The 21,513-nt window shown below is 38.8% G+C and overlaps 1 protein-coding gene across 3 annotated transcripts in view; it reads left to right on the plus strand.

Moving 5' to 3' along the window:
* The window catches only part of LOC108718232 (cAMP-specific 3',5'-cyclic phosphodiesterase 4D), a 143,179-nt gene extending 136,851 nt beyond the window's left edge, over positions 1 to 6,328 (plus strand). For all 3 annotated transcript variants that reach the window (XM_018265923.2, XM_041569245.1, XM_041569247.1), the window contains 3 exons: positions 1,317 to 1,439; positions 2,053 to 2,235; positions 3,178 to 6,328. In XM_018265923.2, the coding sequence (XP_018121412.1) occupies positions 1,317 to 1,439; positions 2,053 to 2,235; positions 3,178 to 3,561 (690 nt within the window). In that variant the 3' untranslated portion in view covers positions 3,562 to 6,328. The remainder of the gene's footprint in view (positions 1 to 1,316; positions 1,440 to 2,052; positions 2,236 to 3,177) is intronic.
* The last annotated feature ends 15,185 nt before the right edge of the window (positions 6,329 to 21,513 follow it).

Genomic DNA, 21,513 nt, shown 5'->3' on the forward strand with positions numbered 1-21,513 from the left:
AGTTCATATAAACAAGCTGCTGTGGAGCAATGGCGGAAATTGAAAAATGGCTATAAGTTTAACTAATGGATAACAGATAACACCATTAGACAGACAGATCTTATCTGCTATCTGCTGTTTAACCTGAGCCTTTTCTCCTTTGAATGGCTGCCCCCATTGCTACACAGCAGCTTATTTATATAAACTATAGTAGTGTTTCTTAAGCAAACACAGCAGTTTTACCAGTGCAGGGCAACACTGCATTATATTTTCATTAATTTAAAACACTTTTATTTTTTGACGTTACTGTTCCTTTAATTGTCCGCTTATGGCATAATTGAACTGGGATTTAATAATTAATTAAGGGCAAAGAAGACAATTGTGTTACTAAGTACTTCAACTGGCCCAGTTTTTTTAAGTAAGACCAATCTGTGGCCCTTCAGCTGTTCTTGAACTGCCTTCAGCTGCTGGTGGGTGCTGGAAGCTGTACATCAATGACAACTGAAGGACTGCAGGGTGGGCAACATGGATACAGAGAGTTACAGTTGCCAACTTGTCCTACCGTAAGCAACTTGTCCTGCTTTAAATTCAGATCACTCATTCTTTAAATCTGTATCTGCTGCAGGCTAGTCTTCTCTGTTTGCAATCTTTAGAGACATCTGAAATACTGCTCTATACAAAAAAGCTACATGACGATTACTCTTAAGGTGCCTTTGTCCTGTTTTAGGACAGCACTTATTCCAGTCATTGTCCATCTGTACTCCCTTTTTATGTGATCAATAAACAGTCCACCACTTGTTCTTTACTTGACATTTGGCTTAAGTGCTTATCTTGGTATTCCTTATGAGCAAGGATTTGGAGGAAAACGTGGCCTTCTCATTGATTTTTATGGCTTCCAGTCTGCTCAAGAGCTCCGTAAATATCTTTGTATGACATCATCGTTGTAATAAAATCTGGTAAATAACCAACCCCACTATATGTAAACTGCTGCACAGCTCTGCCTTACCATATAGGTTCCCAGCCAGTGGATCCAGTCTCATGGAGGGTCCAGAGCACTAAATTAGAGACCCCCTGTGTAGCAATGGATGGAATTTAGTGTAAATACTGCTGAATCTTAAAACAGTGTGTATGTGTATCCCTTTTATCAGCTAAGGGAGCATGACTAAATGGTGTATAACAAAGTAGGACTCTAACCAAAAAATCCTTAATATCTCTACTTTGAGTGAAAGTCCTTTCAGTGAGGGTCTAAAAGTCAGTGCCTCCTTTAAAGTAATTATATTTGATGTAGTTGTCTCATGAGCTAATGGATCCTTACTTGTTTTTGCTTCCTATATTAGGTTCTAGCAACAGACATGTCAAAGCATATGAATTTATTGGCTGACTTGAAAACAATGGTTGAAACAAAGAAAGTGACAAGTTCAGGAGTGTTACTTCTGGACAACTATTCAGATAGGATACAGGTAAGATTATTTCTTCTGGCTTTGTTTTAGTCTGTATGTTTATTTAAATGGCTCCAAGGGGAACTTGTGATTTAAGAAATACATCTTTTAATAAAATGTGACCCAGTTTGAACCCCACAAATATAGGTAAAATAGCAACTCTGGGAAAGAATGTTGTAGTTCTCAGTTTCATGCTAAGGCTTACACATTGGGCTTAAGGTGGTCATACACTGACTGAACCTCTATGATATCTGACCAATTGGTCTACAAGTTGAGTAGATGGACACTGTATGAGTGACCACATAAATATATGGCAACCTTCCTATTGTTCCATTACTGGTCAGAATGATGCATTTAAATATGAAATAGTCAAACATGTCAGATCATATCATTTTCAGATGGATGGGTCGTATGCTTGAAATAAGTCCATCCACCCTCCCAAATCTTGTCATTTGTTGCCAACTTTTCATGTAGGGCTGGTGGTGTAGGTGCAATGCTGGGAACACAATCTAAAAGAATAAGAATATGTAATTCAGGGTTGTTCAGCCTGCACCCTCCACCAGTTGCCAAACTACTCCACAGGCCTATACCCCTAACGTGTGATCACTCTGCTATGTTTCCATGTCTATTTTAGGTACTGCAGAATATGGTCCATTGTGCAGACCTGAGCAATCCCACAAAACCTCTGCCGATTTATCGACACTGGACAGATAGGATCATGGAAGAATTCTTCCGGCAAGGAGATCGGGAGAGAGAAAGAGGCATGGAGATTAGTCCCATGTGTGACAAGCACAATGCATCTGTCGAAAAATCACAGGTACCGATCCTGCAAGAATTCAACTGTTCAATGTTCTGAATGTAATCATTTTGAGCATGTCCTATATTTAAAAAAGTGACGAGTTGAAGTTAATAGTCACTATATGTTATTTCCAGGTTTCGATAGTTATGTACATGTCATATTGTGTCTGCAGAGACAGTTTCCCTCTAATACCATGTTACCAGACAATATTCTACGTATAGAACTCGCTGTTTGTATCATTTATTGCCTTGATGCACTTCACTACTGACCTCCACATTTGTAGGCTACAAAGTGGAAATTTCCAGAAAGGGGGCAAGTAATTACCATTCTGTAGCGCAAAACAGAACTTATAAAGAAATAATAAAGTGACAGTGTCCCAAATCTGTCTCAATATTCTATAGACTATAAACTAGGTACAAAGAAATTTACTACTCAACTGCTGCAGTCTATACAGGCCTGTCAAAAAGGGCCAAAATGCTGGAAAATAGCCCCCAACTCCAAAGGGCACTCAAATCAAAAATTCTAAAATATATTTCCAGTCAATTCTTAAAGTTAAAAAATCACTCTTTATTTATCATAAATATTAAAAAGTAGGCATACAGACCAATTGATGCTCCGCCTTACGCGTTTCGCACCCACAGGCACTTATTCATAGGCATTGATTTTGTTAGCATAAATACAAACTACCAGTGGAGGCTTAGAGTTATAGTTTATAACCTGGTGGGCCATAAGCATGACACCAAACATAAAATGGCATTTGTATCTGCAAGGATGGGCTTTCTTTAGTCCTTTTGATATAGCTGGGAATTACAAATCCCAGCAACCCATTACAGACTTTGGCTTTTTATCAGGATACTTGCAGTTGTAGTATAGCAACATCTAGAGAGAAGAAGGTCATCCATCCTTGGCATATTGCATATAAACTTTAACACATATTTTCTTATTCCTTTTTCCTCCTAGGTGGGATTCATAGACTACATTGTTCATCCACTGTGGGAGACATGGGCAGATCTCGTTCATCCTGATGCCCAAGATATCTTAGACACACTAGAGGACAATCGTGAATGGTACCAGAGCACAATTCCCCAGAGTCCGTCCCCTGCACCAGATGAGCAGGAAGAAGGCAAACAAGGGCAGACTGATAAATTCCAGTTTGAATTGACGCTGGAAGAGGACGGGGAGTCCGATACAGAGAAGGACAGTGGGAGTCAGGTAGAAGAAGACAACAGCTGCAGTGACTCAAAAACTCTTTGTACGCAGGACTCGGAATCGACAGAAATTCCGCTGGACGATCAGGTGGAGGAAGAGGAGAGCCAGCTAGAGCCTAACTCTCCCGACACGTAACAGAGTGAAACCTTTCCCTCTCTCCCTTATTTCATTTTTGTTTTTAGAAAATGGTTTCCAAAGTGCATGAAACATGCCACAAACCATGGTCACACCTCCCTTTCATCTGCTAGGATGTTTGTTGATCAAAACTGACATCATCTACTCAGTTTGGCACTCAGGAATATTACCATTTCCATGGCATTGGAATGTGAGCAGGAAAAAAAAAACGTATGGTTATCTGTGGAGTGCACGTTGAAAGAACAGGGTTTGGTTGGGTTCTGAGAGGATGGCAACGACGACTTGAAACCCCGCCAGCGGATACTGAGCAAGATTCCCGCTCGGATGTGAGCAAAGGGATGATATAGCAGAGCAGCAGGATGATGATGAGCTGTGGAGATTTCATCATTTTCGAATTTTAAGTCTTCCTGATTCAAAATAAATAAAACGACAGAAAAGAAAAAAAAAACCTGAATGTGCCGCATTTTGTGCCGCACCGTCCTCCGCATTTTGTATCATATGTAAAACAAGAGATTTTTTTTTTCTTCATTTTTTTAAAGAGCTTACTTTTAACAGTAAACATTATATTGAGGTATTATATTTAAAGCAAAGTACATTTGGAAATATCATCCACCACTGATTTCTTCTTTTTTTTAATTTTTTTCTTTTTTTCCAAAGAGTAACTTGGCAAGTTCTCATTTACAAATATGTGCTACACTGGATGACTTTTAACTCCTGGTTATGGATTATTTTGCACCTTAGAATTTCACAGCAATTAACTGAACTGTAGAACTCCATTCTTTTTTATATGCTTGCATTCTTTTTTATACACTGTCTCGCAGGAAACCCTTTCAGTACAACTTGGTTTTTACTCTTCGTTTTAAGAATATTTTGATTAGCACAGAACGAATGCATCGGGCACTTTCCCATTCAGTACGGAAGGTCACCCCTGTTTTTGTTTCCCGTTTCATGTCTTTTTGTCTTTGCTTCGTACAAATAGGGATAATGTTCAGTGTTAAGCGCGGGTGTGCTTCTCTGGGCCCATTGTGTAAATCTGTGCATTGCACACTGTAACAATTTGAAGATCAGGGTTTTGGGCCCAAGGTCTTTAAGAATGCCTCAAGCTGTGTGTCTTTTTTGCTTTACACATATGTGTGCGATAGAAAGTCAAGTATCAACACTACAAAGTGCTCCAGGCACACAAAGTCACATTCTACAAATGTAAACGTTTAGTAGGCACTATGATTGCTAAAAAAAATTACTGTACCTGAACAACTGGGTCTGGAGATGACACAGTCCCTCTCTCTTCACTCAATATCGGCAGAGGGGTCTTTGTATCAGAGATTACTTTGTCCTCTGGGCTACTGTTTATAACAGATTCTTAACGCTATCCTGTGATAGAAAACCAAGACCATCTGCAACACTGATAACCAGTCTGTGGCTCTGGATCTGCAAAGGATTAATGGGGTGTGGGCAAGGGAATAAGTTAAGAGGTCACTGCTTGGATTTGTCTTCACTAGGAAATTGTATGTGTTTAATGCAATTTCTAAACGGCTCAATACCCACGGTCCTTTTTCAGACTGCTCAAAGTAAATTCATATCTGTATCTCATAATGCATTTAGCTGCATGCAGGTTGATGCTTTCATGTTTTAAACTGGCCAAAAATATTTTTGACTAAAAAGAGAAAAAAAAAAAAAAAAGTTAAAAGTTCTTGACATAGGACTTCAGCCTTCGGCTTAGCCTTAAGTGTCTCTTACTTGTGTTCCAGATCTTTGTTTTTTTTCTTTTTCCTTTCTCAAGCAATGCTCGCAAACACACCTTCTACAGTCTGTACTCCAGCAACATACCTTATTTCATATGACTCGCTCGACCGGCGTGAACAGTGCTGCGCATCACGCACACTCCGTTTTACTCATCGTATGTGTTGATTTTTTTTTTAATGTTTTTATCTACCCATGTAGTGCCTGGAATGTAACAAGTTAAAAAAAAAAAAAAGAATAAAAAATATAAAGCAATATTATTTCCAAATAGAAACATATACCTGAAAGGGTTAAACAACTGCACTAATGGAAATTGTCACTTTTTTTTTTTTTTTTTAAAGGAACATGCCACCGAATTAAAGAAAAAAAAATTAGCATACATTATCCATGGACAATCAACTAGTATGAAAAGACATTGTTTTGTAGATCCAGGGATCTAATGCACTGTACAATCCTTTTTTTTTTTTTTTTTTTTTTTTTTTTTTTTAATTTTTTTAATTTTCCTCTTTTGCCAAAATTCAGAGTGGCTTTACAGTCCCTATATATGTTTTATACTTTTATTTGCCATACGTGAACGGAGGCCGGTCTGCTGCGTGTCCGGCCTCCGTTTCGGTTACATACTATAACAGCAGACTTTAGCTTGCAAGTTGCTGTTTTCAACAAAACGCGTTCAGTTTTAACCTCTGTACAGTAGGTACAACTCAATAGCTTTCAAAGAATAACAGAAAAAGAAGAGAAAAAAAAAAAAGACTTGAATAAAATGGATTTACAGAGAGTGGTGTCAATTCTTTTCAAAGAGCATATTTATTTTCTATTATGTTGTGCCATGCATTATACTTTCTCACCAGATGACCTTACCTGTAATACAGTCTTGTTTGTCTCTGTTTACAACCATGTATTTATTGTATTGTACAGACTCTAATGTTAATTGTAAATGACAAGTTGTTATTATGACATCATCTGCCAGAAGGTGGTGCGCTTATTATCTTTAAACTCTTGGTGAGAGAATGAATATTCTGTATATTTACTCCTTGTACATTTTTTTTTTCTTCTGTATTATAATATGTCACCTTAGAGCTTCTTTATGGGAAATTTAAGAAGAAGAAAAAAAAAAAAAGAAAACGTTACAAAAAAAATAAAAATCACCTATATATAAAGCTGCAGGTCTTTGGTCCCAGGGCTGTGCCTTAACTCTAAAAAAAATATATATATATAAATATATATATTTTCTCGTGTTTTGCTGCATTTAAAAGAGTGACAGGTGAGAGGGCTGGGCATTCCTATACATATTTATTTATTTAGAACACGTCCATGAAGGATAATGTAGCACTTTAGAAACCTGCATTACTTCTAGGCTGATACAGGTACATTACTATCCGACAGCAGGTCCGACTATACCAAATTGTTTCCCATGGAGTATATTTAATAAGGCCAAGATTCCTTATAAGAATTTGGTTATTCTACACAAGTGTATACTGAGATGTGAATTCTCAGGCTTAGAGGGGTAGTTCTCCTTCAAAATTAACTTTAAGGGGGTTTATCAAAGTCTGAATTCCTCTCAATATTTTCTGAAAAAAACTCTGACCAAATTTGCACGGGTTTTTGGGGCTTATTTATTAATACACTTTCCCGAAAATTTTGTTTGCTGGAAAAAATCATGAAAAATCTGATTTACATGATTTTTTCAGATTTTTCATCTGATCTTCAGGGTTTTTTCAAATTATTCACCCGAAAACTCAGAATTTTGCCTGAAAACTTCGGGGTATTGCCAAAAACCCAGCGCACATGAAAAAATCATTGGGACATTGACTTATATGCAACCTCGACTGGTCTGAGATGCCGGATTTTATGATTTGGACTTTTCCCATCCTCGGGGTTAAATAAATTCTGAAAAATTTTAGATTTTTCTAAAAGTCAGATTTTATAAAAAAATCACACATTTTTCGTGATTTTTGCATAACTCCCATAGTATGATGTAGACATTGATATCTTGAGACAATTTGCAATTGGTCTTCATTGTTTATTTTTTTATGGTTTTCCAGTTATGTAGCTTTTTGTTCAGCAGCTCCCCAGTTTGGTAATTCAGCAGTTATCTGGTTGCTGTGGTCTTATTTACCGTAGCAACCAGGCAGCGGTTTGCACGAGGGACTGGAGTATGAATAGGAAAGTGTCTAAATTGGAAGATAAGTAATGAAATATAATAATAATAACAATAAAACTATATGGAGTAATAATTGTTAGGCTGCTGGGGTCAGTGACCCTCATTTGAAAGCGGGATAGTGTCAGAAGAAGGCATCTAATTTAAAGAAAATGTAAAAAATAAATGAAGACCAATTGAAAATTTGCCCAAGAATTGGACATTCTATAACATACTAATAGTTAACGTAAAGGTGAACCACTCCTTTATGGGGGGGGGCCTTCCAAAAAATATGTTTGAGATCTGTGGGTATGCAGTGCAGCAAAGCAGTAGATGTAGAAGGGTGCTACATTCAAACGTCTCATTCATATTGGGCATTTAGGGTGCAGTGCTGGGGGCAGGCTGTTGCTGCAGGTGTACACTGAGTGGGAGACTGTAGACAGAAAAGGAGACATTCTTTTTGTCTGGCACAGGTTTACCCTTTGTACTGCACCCTCTATGCACATGGAAGTCCTATCTCTGCAGAAAGTGGTTTTAGCAGGAGGCCGGTGCATTGCAAAGTTCCTGCTGGCTAAAAGCACTCCATCTTTATTTACTGCTTTCCCTTTAGCTACTACATGTACATATACCAACACTAAAATGTAAACAATTATCTAGCAAGTCCAGGTGTAAGAAACATGGCGCCCTCTAGCTGCTGATGGCTGTCCCCAATCATCTGGCTGAGCATACTGATAGCAGCACTTTGCCTTGTATAAACCTGAATCATGGCCAGTTAGCCGCCATATTAGTTCTGTCATTTCCCAATGGCACCCGCCGCTAGTCTCCTTTCCATTCCATTAATGCCCAGCCATCGCAGGAAGTGACTGTCCAGTGAAAGGGGAGATTCTTTTTCATTGAATAATCAGAGCCTCCTTTTTGACACACAAACTGTAGATTTTAGCAGCCCTGGTCCAAAGGATTTTGATTGCTTTTATTTTAAACAGTATAAAAAGGGATACTAAAACGACATACAATCCACAATCCGTTTTTTCTTTGCTGTTTTCTTTTGCTTTTCTTTATTTTGGGTATGTCGCTAGGATGGCATCCCGCGTGAACAGTGCAAATGATTATTTCATTGGCTTCTTCCTAGCCTCTTTAACAGCCTATGGGATAGTACTGTACATCAGTATCTTCATATGGAATTTTTATATGCAATGGAAATAAAAGCATGGGTTGGTTCTGCTTACACGTGTGTGTGATGTTTTCTTTATCGTCTCCAGCTGACATACAGATAGTACATGTGACATACATTACGCTAATTATCTGACTATTTCTGTTGCTATAAAACCAGTGAGGCTGCCCATAAGCAATCTGTTGTGAATTAACTTCAAATCCAAGTACAGGTATGGGATCCATTATCCTGAAACCCACTATCCAATAAGCTCAGACTTACAGGGAGGCCGTCTCCCATAGACTCCATTTTAATCATATAATTTTTAAAAATAATTTCCTTTTTTCTGTAATCATTAAACAATACCTTATACTTCATCCCAACTTAGATATAATTAATCCTTATTATAGGCAAAACAATACTATTGGGCTTAATTAGCATTATCGATTTAGTATACTTAGGGGGTTATTTACTAAAACTCAAATTTATCTCAAATATTTATTAAACCAAATTCCCATCCACGACTTTATCTTATCAATAAAATAACTTGAAAAATTTGGGTCGGGAAAAAACTCGATAAAATCGAGCAAGAACCTCAAATCGTACAAATTTTTCGGATTTGACATCCAATCGCTTGATTTTTTTCAGGTAATAGCCCGAAAACCAGATTTTTTCTTCAAATTGTAAAAGGGACATCTGCCATTGACTTCTACATGACCTTGACAGGTTTAAGATGGTGGATTTTCAGATTCTGACTTTTTGCAGCTTCTGGGTATAATTGATTTTGAAAAAAATTTCTGCTAAAAATTCGAGTTTTTTGCCCAAAAGACCTTAACCAGAAAAAGTCGAGGTTTAATAAATCACCCCCATTCATGTATGGATGTCCAAAATTACAGAAAGACCTATTATACGGAAAACCCTGGTCCCGAGTGCTAACTGTTCCCATACCTGTATATGTTCAATATATTAGTACTAGTAGCCCATATTTGCTGATAATATCTTGAATTACTTAGTTACTTGCCTAGCAAAACTGGGGGAATGTTGAGGACCCAACAGAGCTTCAACTGATATACAATTGCCTAACAAAGTTATCTAGATTTTACTGTGGTTCCCTGTAAGTTGTATTTATTCCACTAATTAAACTTCCATTAATTAGGGAGCTTGAGGTCATATATTGGCAAGTCTCCTATCTCCTTTTTAGCTTTTTGTTTAATACCTCTCCAGTTTGGTATTTTAACAGCTATCTGGTAGCTAGGGTTCGAATTAGCCTAGCAACCAGCCAATGGTTTGAACGAGAGACTGGAATATGAATAGGAGAGAGACTGCATAGAAAGATAAATAAAAAAAGTAATAACAACAATAAACGTAAAGCCTCACAGAGCAGTTGTTTTTGGCTGCTGGAGTCAGTGACCCCCATTTAAAGGACAAGGGAACTAAATAAGTAGACTAGAAACGTTGTACATTATGTTTTGGGCTTCTGTACCAGCCCAAGGCAACCGCAGCAAAGATCTGTGTCTCCAAAGATGCCCCAGTAGCTCCCCATCTTCTTTCTGCTGATTCACTGCACATGCTCTGTGCTGCTGTCACTTACTGAGCTTAGGGACCAACTCACAATATACAGTACACATAGAATAGAAATGTCACAATATAAGTCCTGGATCATTGCTGCTATTGACAAGCTAAAACTTTAGGCTGGTGCAATAAGTTCAGTATATAAAACAAGGCATTTTTAGCCATATTCATTTTTAGGGTGTAGTTCTCCTTTAAAAACCGGAAAGGGACAGAACGAAAATACTGCAACTTTTTTTTTTTTTTAAAAAAAGTATTTTCAAATCAATTGCAAAGTTGTTAGAACATACTAAAAGCTAACTTGAAGGTGAATATCCGGTCGTGATTGCTGACCCAGCAAAAAAGAAATGAAATGACTGCGAGGCTGCTGTTTTATGATTACTCTTAGGGGTGAACTATTCGTTTAAGGGCTCTTACACATGAGCGTTCTGACCTGCGCTCCCCTGCGTTCCGTTTTTTGGAATCAGCCGCAGGGGAGCGCAGGAATAGACGCAAGTCATTATTTGAAATGGGGCTGTACTCACTCAGGCGCGTGTAGGCGCCGAACGCAGGAAAAATGCAGCATGTTGCGTCTGAACCTGCGTTCGGCACCTACACGCGCCTAAGTGAGTACAGCCCCATTTCAAATAATGACTTGCGTCTATTCCTGCGCTCCCCTGCGGCTGAACGCCAAAAAACGGAACGCAGGGGAGCGCAGGTCAGAACGCTCATGTGTAAGAGCCCTAAAGGAGATTTTTCAAACAAGCAATACAGTATATGGAGACAGTAAAAAAAAATAAAAACCAAATCCAGGTTAGTTTTGTATAATTTGACGTCTCTTGCTCCTTTCAGTTGCTAAGGTGGTTGCTATGATGCTGACCTTGGCAGATGTTGAAGTGCTTGTTGTCGCACTTGAGCAGGACAGACATTAGTAAGTGACAGCACGCAGATGATGTAAAGCCTCTGTGCCAAAAGAAAAATGAATATACAAATTGACACTGCAAACACGATTTGTTTGTTAACGGCGAACTTTCTGTCTCAAGGTGAACATGGTATTTACATATTTGTACAGGGACAGAGACTGAGGAAAAATACCAGTGTAATGTTTAGCCACTCCACAGTGGTATATGGAGAGACTGGGTACCTGGTACTTACTAGCGCAGTGACTCCACCTAGTGGGATCCGGGAATGCACCTACGGGTGGCCCCACTAGAAATACAGTAATAACACACACAGTATTGGTTAAACTAAATAACCGTTTATCTAATATAAATGGCCAACTAGTACATGCAGCATTCCTAACCAGTGGCAATAGGGCCTCACTAACTAACTTGCTAGCGCAAAGCTGTCTAGCTAACTAAAAAAGCAAAGCCCTTTAATGTCCTTTAATAACAGTCTGTTTATCTTCAGCGCTCTTTAGGGTACTGTCCCTTTAAACAGGATACTCACAAATCCTATTCGGATGCTTTAGAGCTCTCTTCAGGCGAGTCCAGCACATTCAGACATACAGTGCGATTACCAGCCCCTTTGGATGCTCAGATAGGAATCTCCTGCTGTTTGTTCCTCCAGTCTGGATTCCTTTCACACTCTCTGTCCCTCCAGGCACAGTATGTGGCTTCCCTGTGCCAGCCTGATCCAAATGAATGCTTTTGGTGCAGCCTCTCAGCTCTCTGGGCCCACCAGCAGCTCTCTTGCTTCCTTCTCTGTCCACCATGCGGCTCTCTATGCCAGGCTCTCTTCTTTTGCCAGTATCTGTGACCATACCTCCCAACTGTCCTTTTTTCGGAGGGACAGTCCCTCTTTTGACAGCTCAACCTGCAGTCCCTCATTTGTACTGAAAAGTCCCTATTTTCTCTGCACTGAACAGCCAGAAAAAGAAACTTTCTCACTTAATTGGCTTTTAGCAGAGAGCCCAGAACATGCAAATAAGACTTTGTAACAATTTTGAGACTCAAAAAAACAGTTTAGATAAGGAGAAATATTTTCAAACTTTCATAACCTGCCAAATGTTGTAAAATGAACACTGTAATTAGGGGGTGTGGCCACCGAAAGGGGCATGGTCAGAAAATGTCGCCGTTCTACGTGTGAAAAAAATTTTTGTCCATCTTTTTACTTCCAAAATATTGGGAGGTATGTCTGTGACTTCCTTTTCCTGCCTGCCACTAGCTAGCTGCTGTGTCACTTCCTGTTGCACTAAGATCACTGAACAGCTGGTTGCTAGGTAACAGCTTACAGCAAGCAGACACAGGCTCTGGGCTTCTGCAATGATTTTGCACCGATTCCCTACACACCGAATCTAGGATTTGATTCAGCCTTTTTCACCAGGAATCGGATTATGCCGAATCCTTCTGCCTAGCCGAACTGAATCCGAATCCTAATTTGCGAATGCAAATTAGAGGCAGGGAGGGTAATTGAGTGACTTTTTGTCACAAAACAAGGAAGTAAAAGATATTTTCCCTTTCCCAGCCCTAATTTGCATATGTGAATCATCCCTCGTTACCGTTAATTGCAAGGAGGCATTCCTTCTTCTTGAATACAAAATGGCAACATTCCGTCCAGTATTCCACTGGAGAGCCTTCCAGGGACACAGCACTCTCAAACCATAATATACAACTCATTGTCATTAAAAGCATGTTTCATTCTTCACAAGAATCTAAAAAAAAATCTGTTTATTTAAATTCTACATTCTGGTATTTTCCACCATTTAAGAAATAATGCAACCGCCAATTATTTTTTTTTGGAATTCTAGCTTTTAGGGCTGCACCGAATCCACTATTTTGGATTCACCCGAACCCCAGAATCCTTTGCGAAAGATTCGGCCGAATACTGAACCGAATCCTAATTTGCATATGCAAATTCGGATTCGGATTGACTGTGCAGAAGGATTTGGCCAAATTGGAATCCTGCTGAAAATCTTGGCCGAATCCCAAACCGAATCCTGGATTCACTGCATCCCTACTAGTTTTCCATTTGTAATTATTAAAGGATCAATGGGATTTCTGTTGCAATTGTTTTATTTTCTATTTTTTCTATGGATAATCACCTGGTACAGTTTGGTGGAGAAAATCACATTTCTTTATAGGGGAATATTTTAGTGAGGCTGGGTTAGGATTTCACCATGCATTTTGTTTTGCCATGAAAAGAGTTTTTTTTGCACTGGACTGTTTTTTTTTCGTTAAAAAAACACAACTGGGGATTTTTTTGCACAAAACACAACAATGGCATTATTAGCATTTCTCCATGTGGTTTGTTGTTGAGGTTTGATTACATTTTTGGTGAATCAAAATGGACCAGTTTCCCTCATCGCTAGGATGAGATTCCTAGATACGTTTAAAACTGGAGTTCAAATCTTTAAAATAGTGAAAAAAAATAGGTTCATATTGGGCCGAATCGAAGGAATAGTACATTCGATCAATTCGATTCGTTTTTCCCAAAAAAAAACTTTGATTTTTCAAAGTCCACCAATTAGGCTAACACAGCAATTAGGCAGGTTTTAGATGGCGAATGGTCAAAATACATGATAAATTTCGAATTTAAAATTTTTTTCAAATCGAATTTAGACTATTCCCTAGTCGAAGTACACAAAAAATAGCTCGAAATTTGAATTTTTTTCATTCGAAAATTCACCTTGACCTTTGATAAATCTGCCCTTTACTGTATATGCTAAAGCTGCTAAAAATCCGAATCCGAAATTACTCCAGACTTGTTTTATGGTAAAACCTCAAATAAAATATTTGAAATACGAAAATACTCCAACTAAAACCTGTCAAGGTCATGTAGAAGTAAATATCAGATGTCCCTGGAGATGTTATCGATCGCTGGTTTTAGTCTGATAATCTGATAAATTCGAGTTGTCGCAGTGACAATTCGATATAGTCGAGTTTTCAGTGTCAATTCGAAAACGTTGTAAGATTCGAATGGCAACATGATTTTGCTGTGACCTTTTTTTCCTGCACTGACTTTTTCGAGTTGATTTTTTGATAAATGAGTTAAATTCATGGATGGGAGTAAAGTTGACTTTGTTTAAATAAAAAAATAAGATAAATTCCGGTTTTAGTAAATACTCCCTTGGTGTAATGGACACTGAACACCACCTTACACCGGAAGAGGTAAGAAAGATTAAAAATAATAAATAAAAGAGTAAACTCCCAGCTCTTATACAGTTTAAGCAATGATGGTATCTAGGAAAGTCAATGCAAAATCTTTGAAAGATACCGAACAGGAATAAATATATCTAATATATTCATATTTCCATTGCATACTCAGCAATTAGAAAAAAGTTAACTGTTCCTTTAAAGGAGCGTTTCACCTTTAAGTTAACTTTTAGTATGTTATAGAATGGCTAATTCTAAACAACTTTTCAATTGGTCTTCATTATTTATTTATTTTTATAGTTTTTGAATTATTTACCATCTTCTTCTAACTCTTCCAATATTCAAATAGTGGTCGCTGACCCCGTACTATAAAACAAATACTTTGTAAGGCTTTTTATTATTTGTCTTTCTATGCAGGCCTCTCCTATCCATATTACATTCTCTTAATCAAATCAGTGTGTAAAAGAAACGGATCCGCACACACACCGATTAGTGCAGTCGGGGATTATCCCCTTTTATTGAAGGGTGGGTGTTCCCCCCGAAACGTTGATGTTTGGTGGCTGAATAAAAGGGGATAATCCCCGACTGCACTAATCGGTGTGTGTGCGGATCCGTTTCTTTTACACATTGGTTGCTAAGGGACCCGGCCGGGTCAACGGAAGGAACGCACCACCAGCTTCCAGGATTGGTGAACTACAGGTGTGCGGTAGGAGAATTACATCTTAATCAAATCAGGGCATGGTTGCTGGAGTAATTTGGACCTTAGCAACCGGAATGCTGAAAATGCAAACTGGAGAGCTGCTGAATAAAAAGCTAAACAACTCAAAAACCACAAATAATAAAAAAGGAATTAATTGTGTTACCAGGACATGGGGATGGACATCAGGTCCCCCATTCTGGTGCACAAACAAGATTCTGAGATGATGCAAGGCTTGTCTTAATAACAGTGTCCACAAAATGGCTGCTGCCTGCTTGCTGTAATTATGAATTCCCAGACTGAAGCAAACAAGATTCATATAATTTTATAGTGTAATTAAAGTTCATTCTGCTTGATTAATGTGATAAAATAGGATTTCGAATCATTTTTTTGGGCTGACGGGTCCCCTTTAAAACGGTCTATTTCTGTCAATGAAAGTGTTAATCGCAACTGCAGGTCTGGAACTCATCCCCCTGATCTATGTTCTATCTTTACAGTTATCTCAGCACCGTAGCATGGCAGTGAATTGTAGCAGTTCTTCTGCTTTGTGACTTGTGTCCTAAATTCATTCCTTGTCTCTCCTCAAGGGTTTTATTGGAAATTTCCAACTTGCAAAATGTCTCAGGAATAAATAGATTATTTGGGTCACAGCAGTTTCCTTCTAGAAAGCTCTGCATAGCGCAAAGGATTCCAGCTGCTTATACAGCAAACAAATAATATACAGCAAAGGAATAATAATAATGTAGTGATATAAGAAGTACTAGGGGTATTCAGAAGAGTCACATGCACAGAGTGTAAAGGGAACACTGGACAAGTACTTCATCTACCATCCTACCCCTCATTTACCTGCCTACCCCTAGTACTGCAATGTTATGTGCCCACTCATCACCATCACAAATTGCTCCACTGCTTCCACTCATCACTATCTGCATCAACCCTCTTCCCCACTCATTATGACACTGTGGGGGAGGGTGGGGAGCGATTGGTGGTAGGGGCTTTCCTAGAGTATCACTTGAGTTTGTCCCAGCACTGCTATGGGAAGGGGTTTTCCAGTTGTAACATACCCTGGTGGTCTCGTGGGCCGGCAGGGACGCCCTCCGCGTCTTGCCTCTTTTTCTGTGGTTGCAGGCGATAACTAGGGTGCATACAGTGAACACTTTCAGAGTTTTACGCATCATGCGTGTGATGTCATTATGCCGGGTGGATTGAATTACGAATATTTAAAGGGGCTTTGAGGCCAAACTCATACCAAACTGTTACTTTCCGTCCAAAACCTTGGAAATGCACGTGCCCCTTTGCTCGTTCAGAACCAGGCCCGGATTTGTGGAGAGACCACCAAGGCCCGGGCCTAGGGCGGCAGGATTTTAGGGGGAGGCATGTTACCCAGCCTCACCCACATTGGTTTTAAAAACACTGGGGATTCGCAGGAGATACAATAGTTTTTGAAATTTCCTGTACACCAATGTCCATTACTCTGGTCACGATGAAAATTTGAGGGGCAACGAACGACAGCAGACTTAGGGGCACCTGATATGTAAATCCGACCCTTTTCAGAAAATCTACTTTGCTCCTCTCAAGTTAAGACCTGGTGGCATCTAGTAGCTGAGGGCTCCTCCTGAGGCCAAAGGCAGCTGCTACAGGCGGAAGATTGAGACCAATTTGCTTAGCACTTGCTCTAAATTTAGGGAGCGGTACATGGCACCAGTATTTTGGAACTTTCTCAATTATAAATATCATACCTGTGCACCACATATATATATATAAAGAGGCAGACATCACCCTGTATTAGGGATGAATGTGTCAGCTGAAATTCACACTGTAGGATTGGACTGCCAGGACCCCAGGAAAAAATCCGGTGGGTTCCTACGACTCAGCCTTGCTTTGTCTGGGGTTAAAGGAGTTGTTCACCTTCAAACACTTTTCCAGTTCAGTTAGTTTTACCAGAAATAAAGACTTTTTCCAATTACTTCCAATTAATTCTATTTCTTATTTGGGACCATTTTTCTAATATTGAAGTGTAAAGTTTCATTTTTCACCTTCTAAAGCAGCTCTATGAGGGAGGGGGTCGCTGACTCCTTAACTGTTCTAAATCCCTGGGTTTCATTAAAGGGGATCTGTCACCCAGACATAAAAAAACTGTATAATTAAACTCCTTTTCAAATTCTTTTTTTTTATTAAACCATTCATAGCTCATTTAAAAATCTTGGCTGTCAATCAAATATTGCCTGCCCCTCCTCTATGCCTTAGGCTGTGCAAAATAAAAAATGTTTCTAATATAGTTAGTTAGCCAAAAATGTAATGTATAATGTGTTGGAGTGACTTGAAGGGGGGGCCACATGGTACATAACTGTCCAGTGAGTTTGTAATTAATCCTCAGCATTCAGCTCAGATTCAAAAGCAACAGATATGACCCATGTGGTGCCCCCTCAAGTTTCTGATTGGTTACGGCCTGGTAACCAGGGTAACAAGTCAGTATAAACCAAGAGAGCTGCAAAGCAGGAAGTAGTGTTCTGGCTATTATGTTACACACACTCCAGCCATTATATATTACATTTTTGGCTAACTAACTATATTAGAAACAATTTTTATTTTGCACAGCCTATCTATTTACCCAGTTTTTATTTTTGAAAAATCTGAAAACAACTGAGCTGAAAAAAGTGCTTGGAAGGTGAACAACCCCTTTAATACCTTCTTTACAGATGAAGGCGAGTTAGGCCTAGATGTACTAAAGTATGCATAAGATCATCACTTGAGAGATATGACATTGGATGTGCCAGGACTAATTTACACACCTAGAATATGCATATTTTTACAGTGAGAGTGATACGTATTACTTAAGTGTAGGTGAAATGTGCACCCTGCTATGTATATAGTACTTAGTTTTTCAGAACATACTGCACTTTTACCATAGTATTGGAGCATTTATCTTATTTAAAGTGCTAAGCCCTGTCTTCTACCATTAGCAGTACCAAGAAAAACTTTGTATTAAAAGGGGAATGAACTGTATACCTTATTCTACTCTGGAAACAGTATGTGTGCATTAGCAGTGGTTACTGTCCAATAGGGACACACTTGATTGGGATATAAAGACTTGAAAAGACAAGTAAGTAATGTTGTCCCATATACTGAGCATACTGACCAATACTTTATTGCTATCATTGCTTCACTTGCTCATCCATATTTAGGGTTGCCACGTTTTCTGGGAAAAATAACCGGCCTTCCTATATATTTTTCTCCCTATTAATAACATTGGTATTAACCATCATTTTTAACGGCCAGGGGAGTAAAATACAGGCCAGGTGGCAACCCTATCCATATTTATCTGGAGCCGACATATTTATTTGTCCTGTCCTTCATGTGGTTCCTACATTGTTCTTTCAGATGAGGGGTGGCCCTGAGAGTTGTGGGTGTACAGTATATAGAAAACAACATACCGGCAGAGCAGAGAACTTAGCTGGAGTAAAACCCTACAGAAGGTTTCAACAATCTACACTGAGTACAGAGGATCCTTTTGGAAGAAGCATGGGGTGTGCTCATGGTACTTTATACAGTATATATATATATATATATATATATATATATATATATAATACACAAAAGCCATGAATATCCTGTAAATTATATTCTTATAAACAGTGAGTTCTGATGTCATCAGTTATAGAGTTCTGATGTCATATCTGTCACATGACTCACTGAAACTTGTGTATTAAAATAAATAAAGTACCCCCAGTTGCAAAATATGAGGATATTAGAAGTTACCTCAGCGTTCCATGACCTGTATAAAAACACTCGGCCTTCCGCCTCATGCTTTTATATGATCACGAAACTCCTTGGTAACTTATAATATCCTTATATTTTATAAGAGGGGTTACTTTATTCACTTTATTATATATAGACCTGGCCGTATTCCTAGCTATGGCTTATTTTGATTAAGGATGCACCGAAACCACTATTTGGGATTCGGCCAAATCCCTGTATCCTTGGTGATAGATTCAGCCAAATACCGGACCGAATCCTATTTGCATATACAAATTAGGGGCAGGAAAGAAAAAAGTGGAAAGAAATTCTTCTTTTGTGATGAAAAGTCATGTGATTTTCCCAAATTTACATATGCAAATTAGGATTCAGATTTAGTTCGCCAGGCACAAGGATTTGGCCGAATTCGAATCCTGCTGAAAAAGGCTGAATCCTGTCCAAATCCCGAACCGAATCCTGTATTCGGTGCATCCCTAATTTTGATCATTGATGATGTTTTTGGAAGGGTGTCAGGTAAAGGGGGAAACCTCAAAACTGCTCCTGCTTTGAGAATTACCCCACTGTCATTGCACAATGCTACAAAATACCCCATTGTTCCAACGATTCCTATTACCTCTCATTTCAGTCTCAGAATCAGGCTGCTCAAGCTTCTCTGCACTTAGCTGATGGTTTTCCATTATATTCCAAATAGTGTACGCTTAGATCTCATGCATTATAGACACCTTTCTTTGCCAAGCTCTGCTAAATGTTCTTGTGAAATGGAACTGTCAAGTATTAACATCCATTATTTCTTTTTCATCTCCGTAAGATATTTATAAAATGTCCTTTTCTTTTTATAGCTCGCTGGTAAGAACCCTCTTCACATAATCATTTCTCAGCTGGAACAATAATAGTATCCAGATGGTCTTATCCTAACTGGAATTTGAGGCCTATGGGGCCTAATTCATTTTCTAACGTGGGAGGGGGAACTCACTGCTGCCCCCATGAAACCAGGTGATTATTTTCCATACCCCTGGCACCCATGATTATGCCCTGGCCATGCATTTACAAGGGTTCAAATTCAGTTGACTCCGAAAAAATGTTGACACCATTACTCTCAGTTTCCGACCATCTTCTGATACTTACCCAATGCCCCTGTTGGCACCCCTTTTTAAAGGAACAGTAAAAAAAACACCAAAAAATTAAAGTGTTTAACAGGAATGACAATATAATGCACTGGTACAACTGGTATTTTTGCTTCAGAAAGATTACTATAGTTTATATAAAAAGGCTACTATGTAGCCATGGGGGCAGCTATTCAAGGACAGGATACACAGTTGATAGATAAGTTCTGAAGAATCCCATTGTATACTACAGAGCGTATCTGTTATCTTATGCATATCCTGTGCATTTTCTGCTTTTTTAGCTTTGAATTGCTGCCCCCAGCATCTTGTCTATATAAACTATTGTAGAGTTTCTGAAGCAAACACACCAGTTTTACCATTCCAGGGCAAGACTACATTATATTGTGATTATTTTGTAACACTTTCAGTTTATGGTGTTACTGTTCCTTTAAATACAGCCTGGTCCTGATTGGCTGAAGGTTGATTGAAGTAGTTGGTATTTCAGATGCTGGGCTCTGGGATAGAGGAATTTAAACATATTATACTAAGGTGACAGTTACGGTAGCTTTATCAGCAGGAATCTTCCCATTGCAAATACTTAGTATTCCCTCCTGTTCACTTATTTTGGGCTTTTTCTTGGAAGTGTGAAGCTATGCTATTTCTAGAGCATCACTTTATGCTGTGCGTAGTTTATGAGAAAGCTACAAAAAAGTCTATTTACTGCAGTGAACTTTGCTGTGGACTCAAAAGACAAATGGTATCTATAAATACTATTGTATTCTTGCAGTACAGTCCAACATTGGTAACCAGGGTATCAACATGATTGCACTCCTTACTGCAGAGAACACCAGTTAAAGGGAAACTATATCCCAAAACAATCTAAAAACAGCTCATATGTAAAACCCAATATTTACTGATATATTTATATATATTCCAGTTCAGTAAGATTCTTTAAAGGCGTGGTTCCCCTTCAAATTAATGTTTAGTATGTTATAGAATGGCCTATTCTAAGCAGCATTTCAATTGATCTGCTTTATTTATTTTTTATCATATTTGAATGATTTTCCTTCTTCTTCTTCTGAATCTTTCCAGATTTCAAATGGAGGTCACTGACCCCATCTAAAACAAATCCTCTGTAAGTCTACAAATGTATTTTTATTGCTACTTTTATTCTTCATCTTTCTATCCAGGCCTGCGGCATGACACTCACGGCGCTTCATTTTCCAAAGTTGCCCGAAGTTTCCTTGTGAGGCAACTTCGGGCGACTTTGGGTAAGCGAAGTGCAGTGAGTTCCATGCCACAGGCGATTTCTCATTCGAGCAGGTGGAAGACAGGGGGAAGGCATTCGGGGAGATTAGTTGCCCCAAAGAAGAGGCGATTAGTCGCTGGTCAACTAAATCTCCCCAAATCTCCAGGTGTGACCTTACCCTTAGGTTTTCTAGTTGGCCCCTGGCAATCCAGTCCAACAATGTGGGAAACCATCTGTATGTGTGTGTATTTACCAACACTGAATATTTATATTTATACAACAGCTCCCTTTATGTAACCGTCACTTGTTCAACAAGAAGAGGATTCCTAATTACAATGATTTATAAGAATACTGATATGGTACTTTGAATATTCACAGCTGTCAAGAAACTCAGAGACCCCACCTTTAGCAACTATTGCTCACTGAAGGCCTACTACCGTCATGCCCTGTACAGAACTGTATCCATCTGCTTGTGCCA

This window comes from Xenopus laevis, chromosome 1L (assembly GCF_017654675.1).
Source record: "Xenopus laevis strain J_2021 chromosome 1L, Xenopus_laevis_v10.1, whole genome shotgun sequence".
Taxonomy (NCBI): Eukaryota; Metazoa; Chordata; class Amphibia; order Anura; family Pipidae; genus Xenopus; species Xenopus laevis.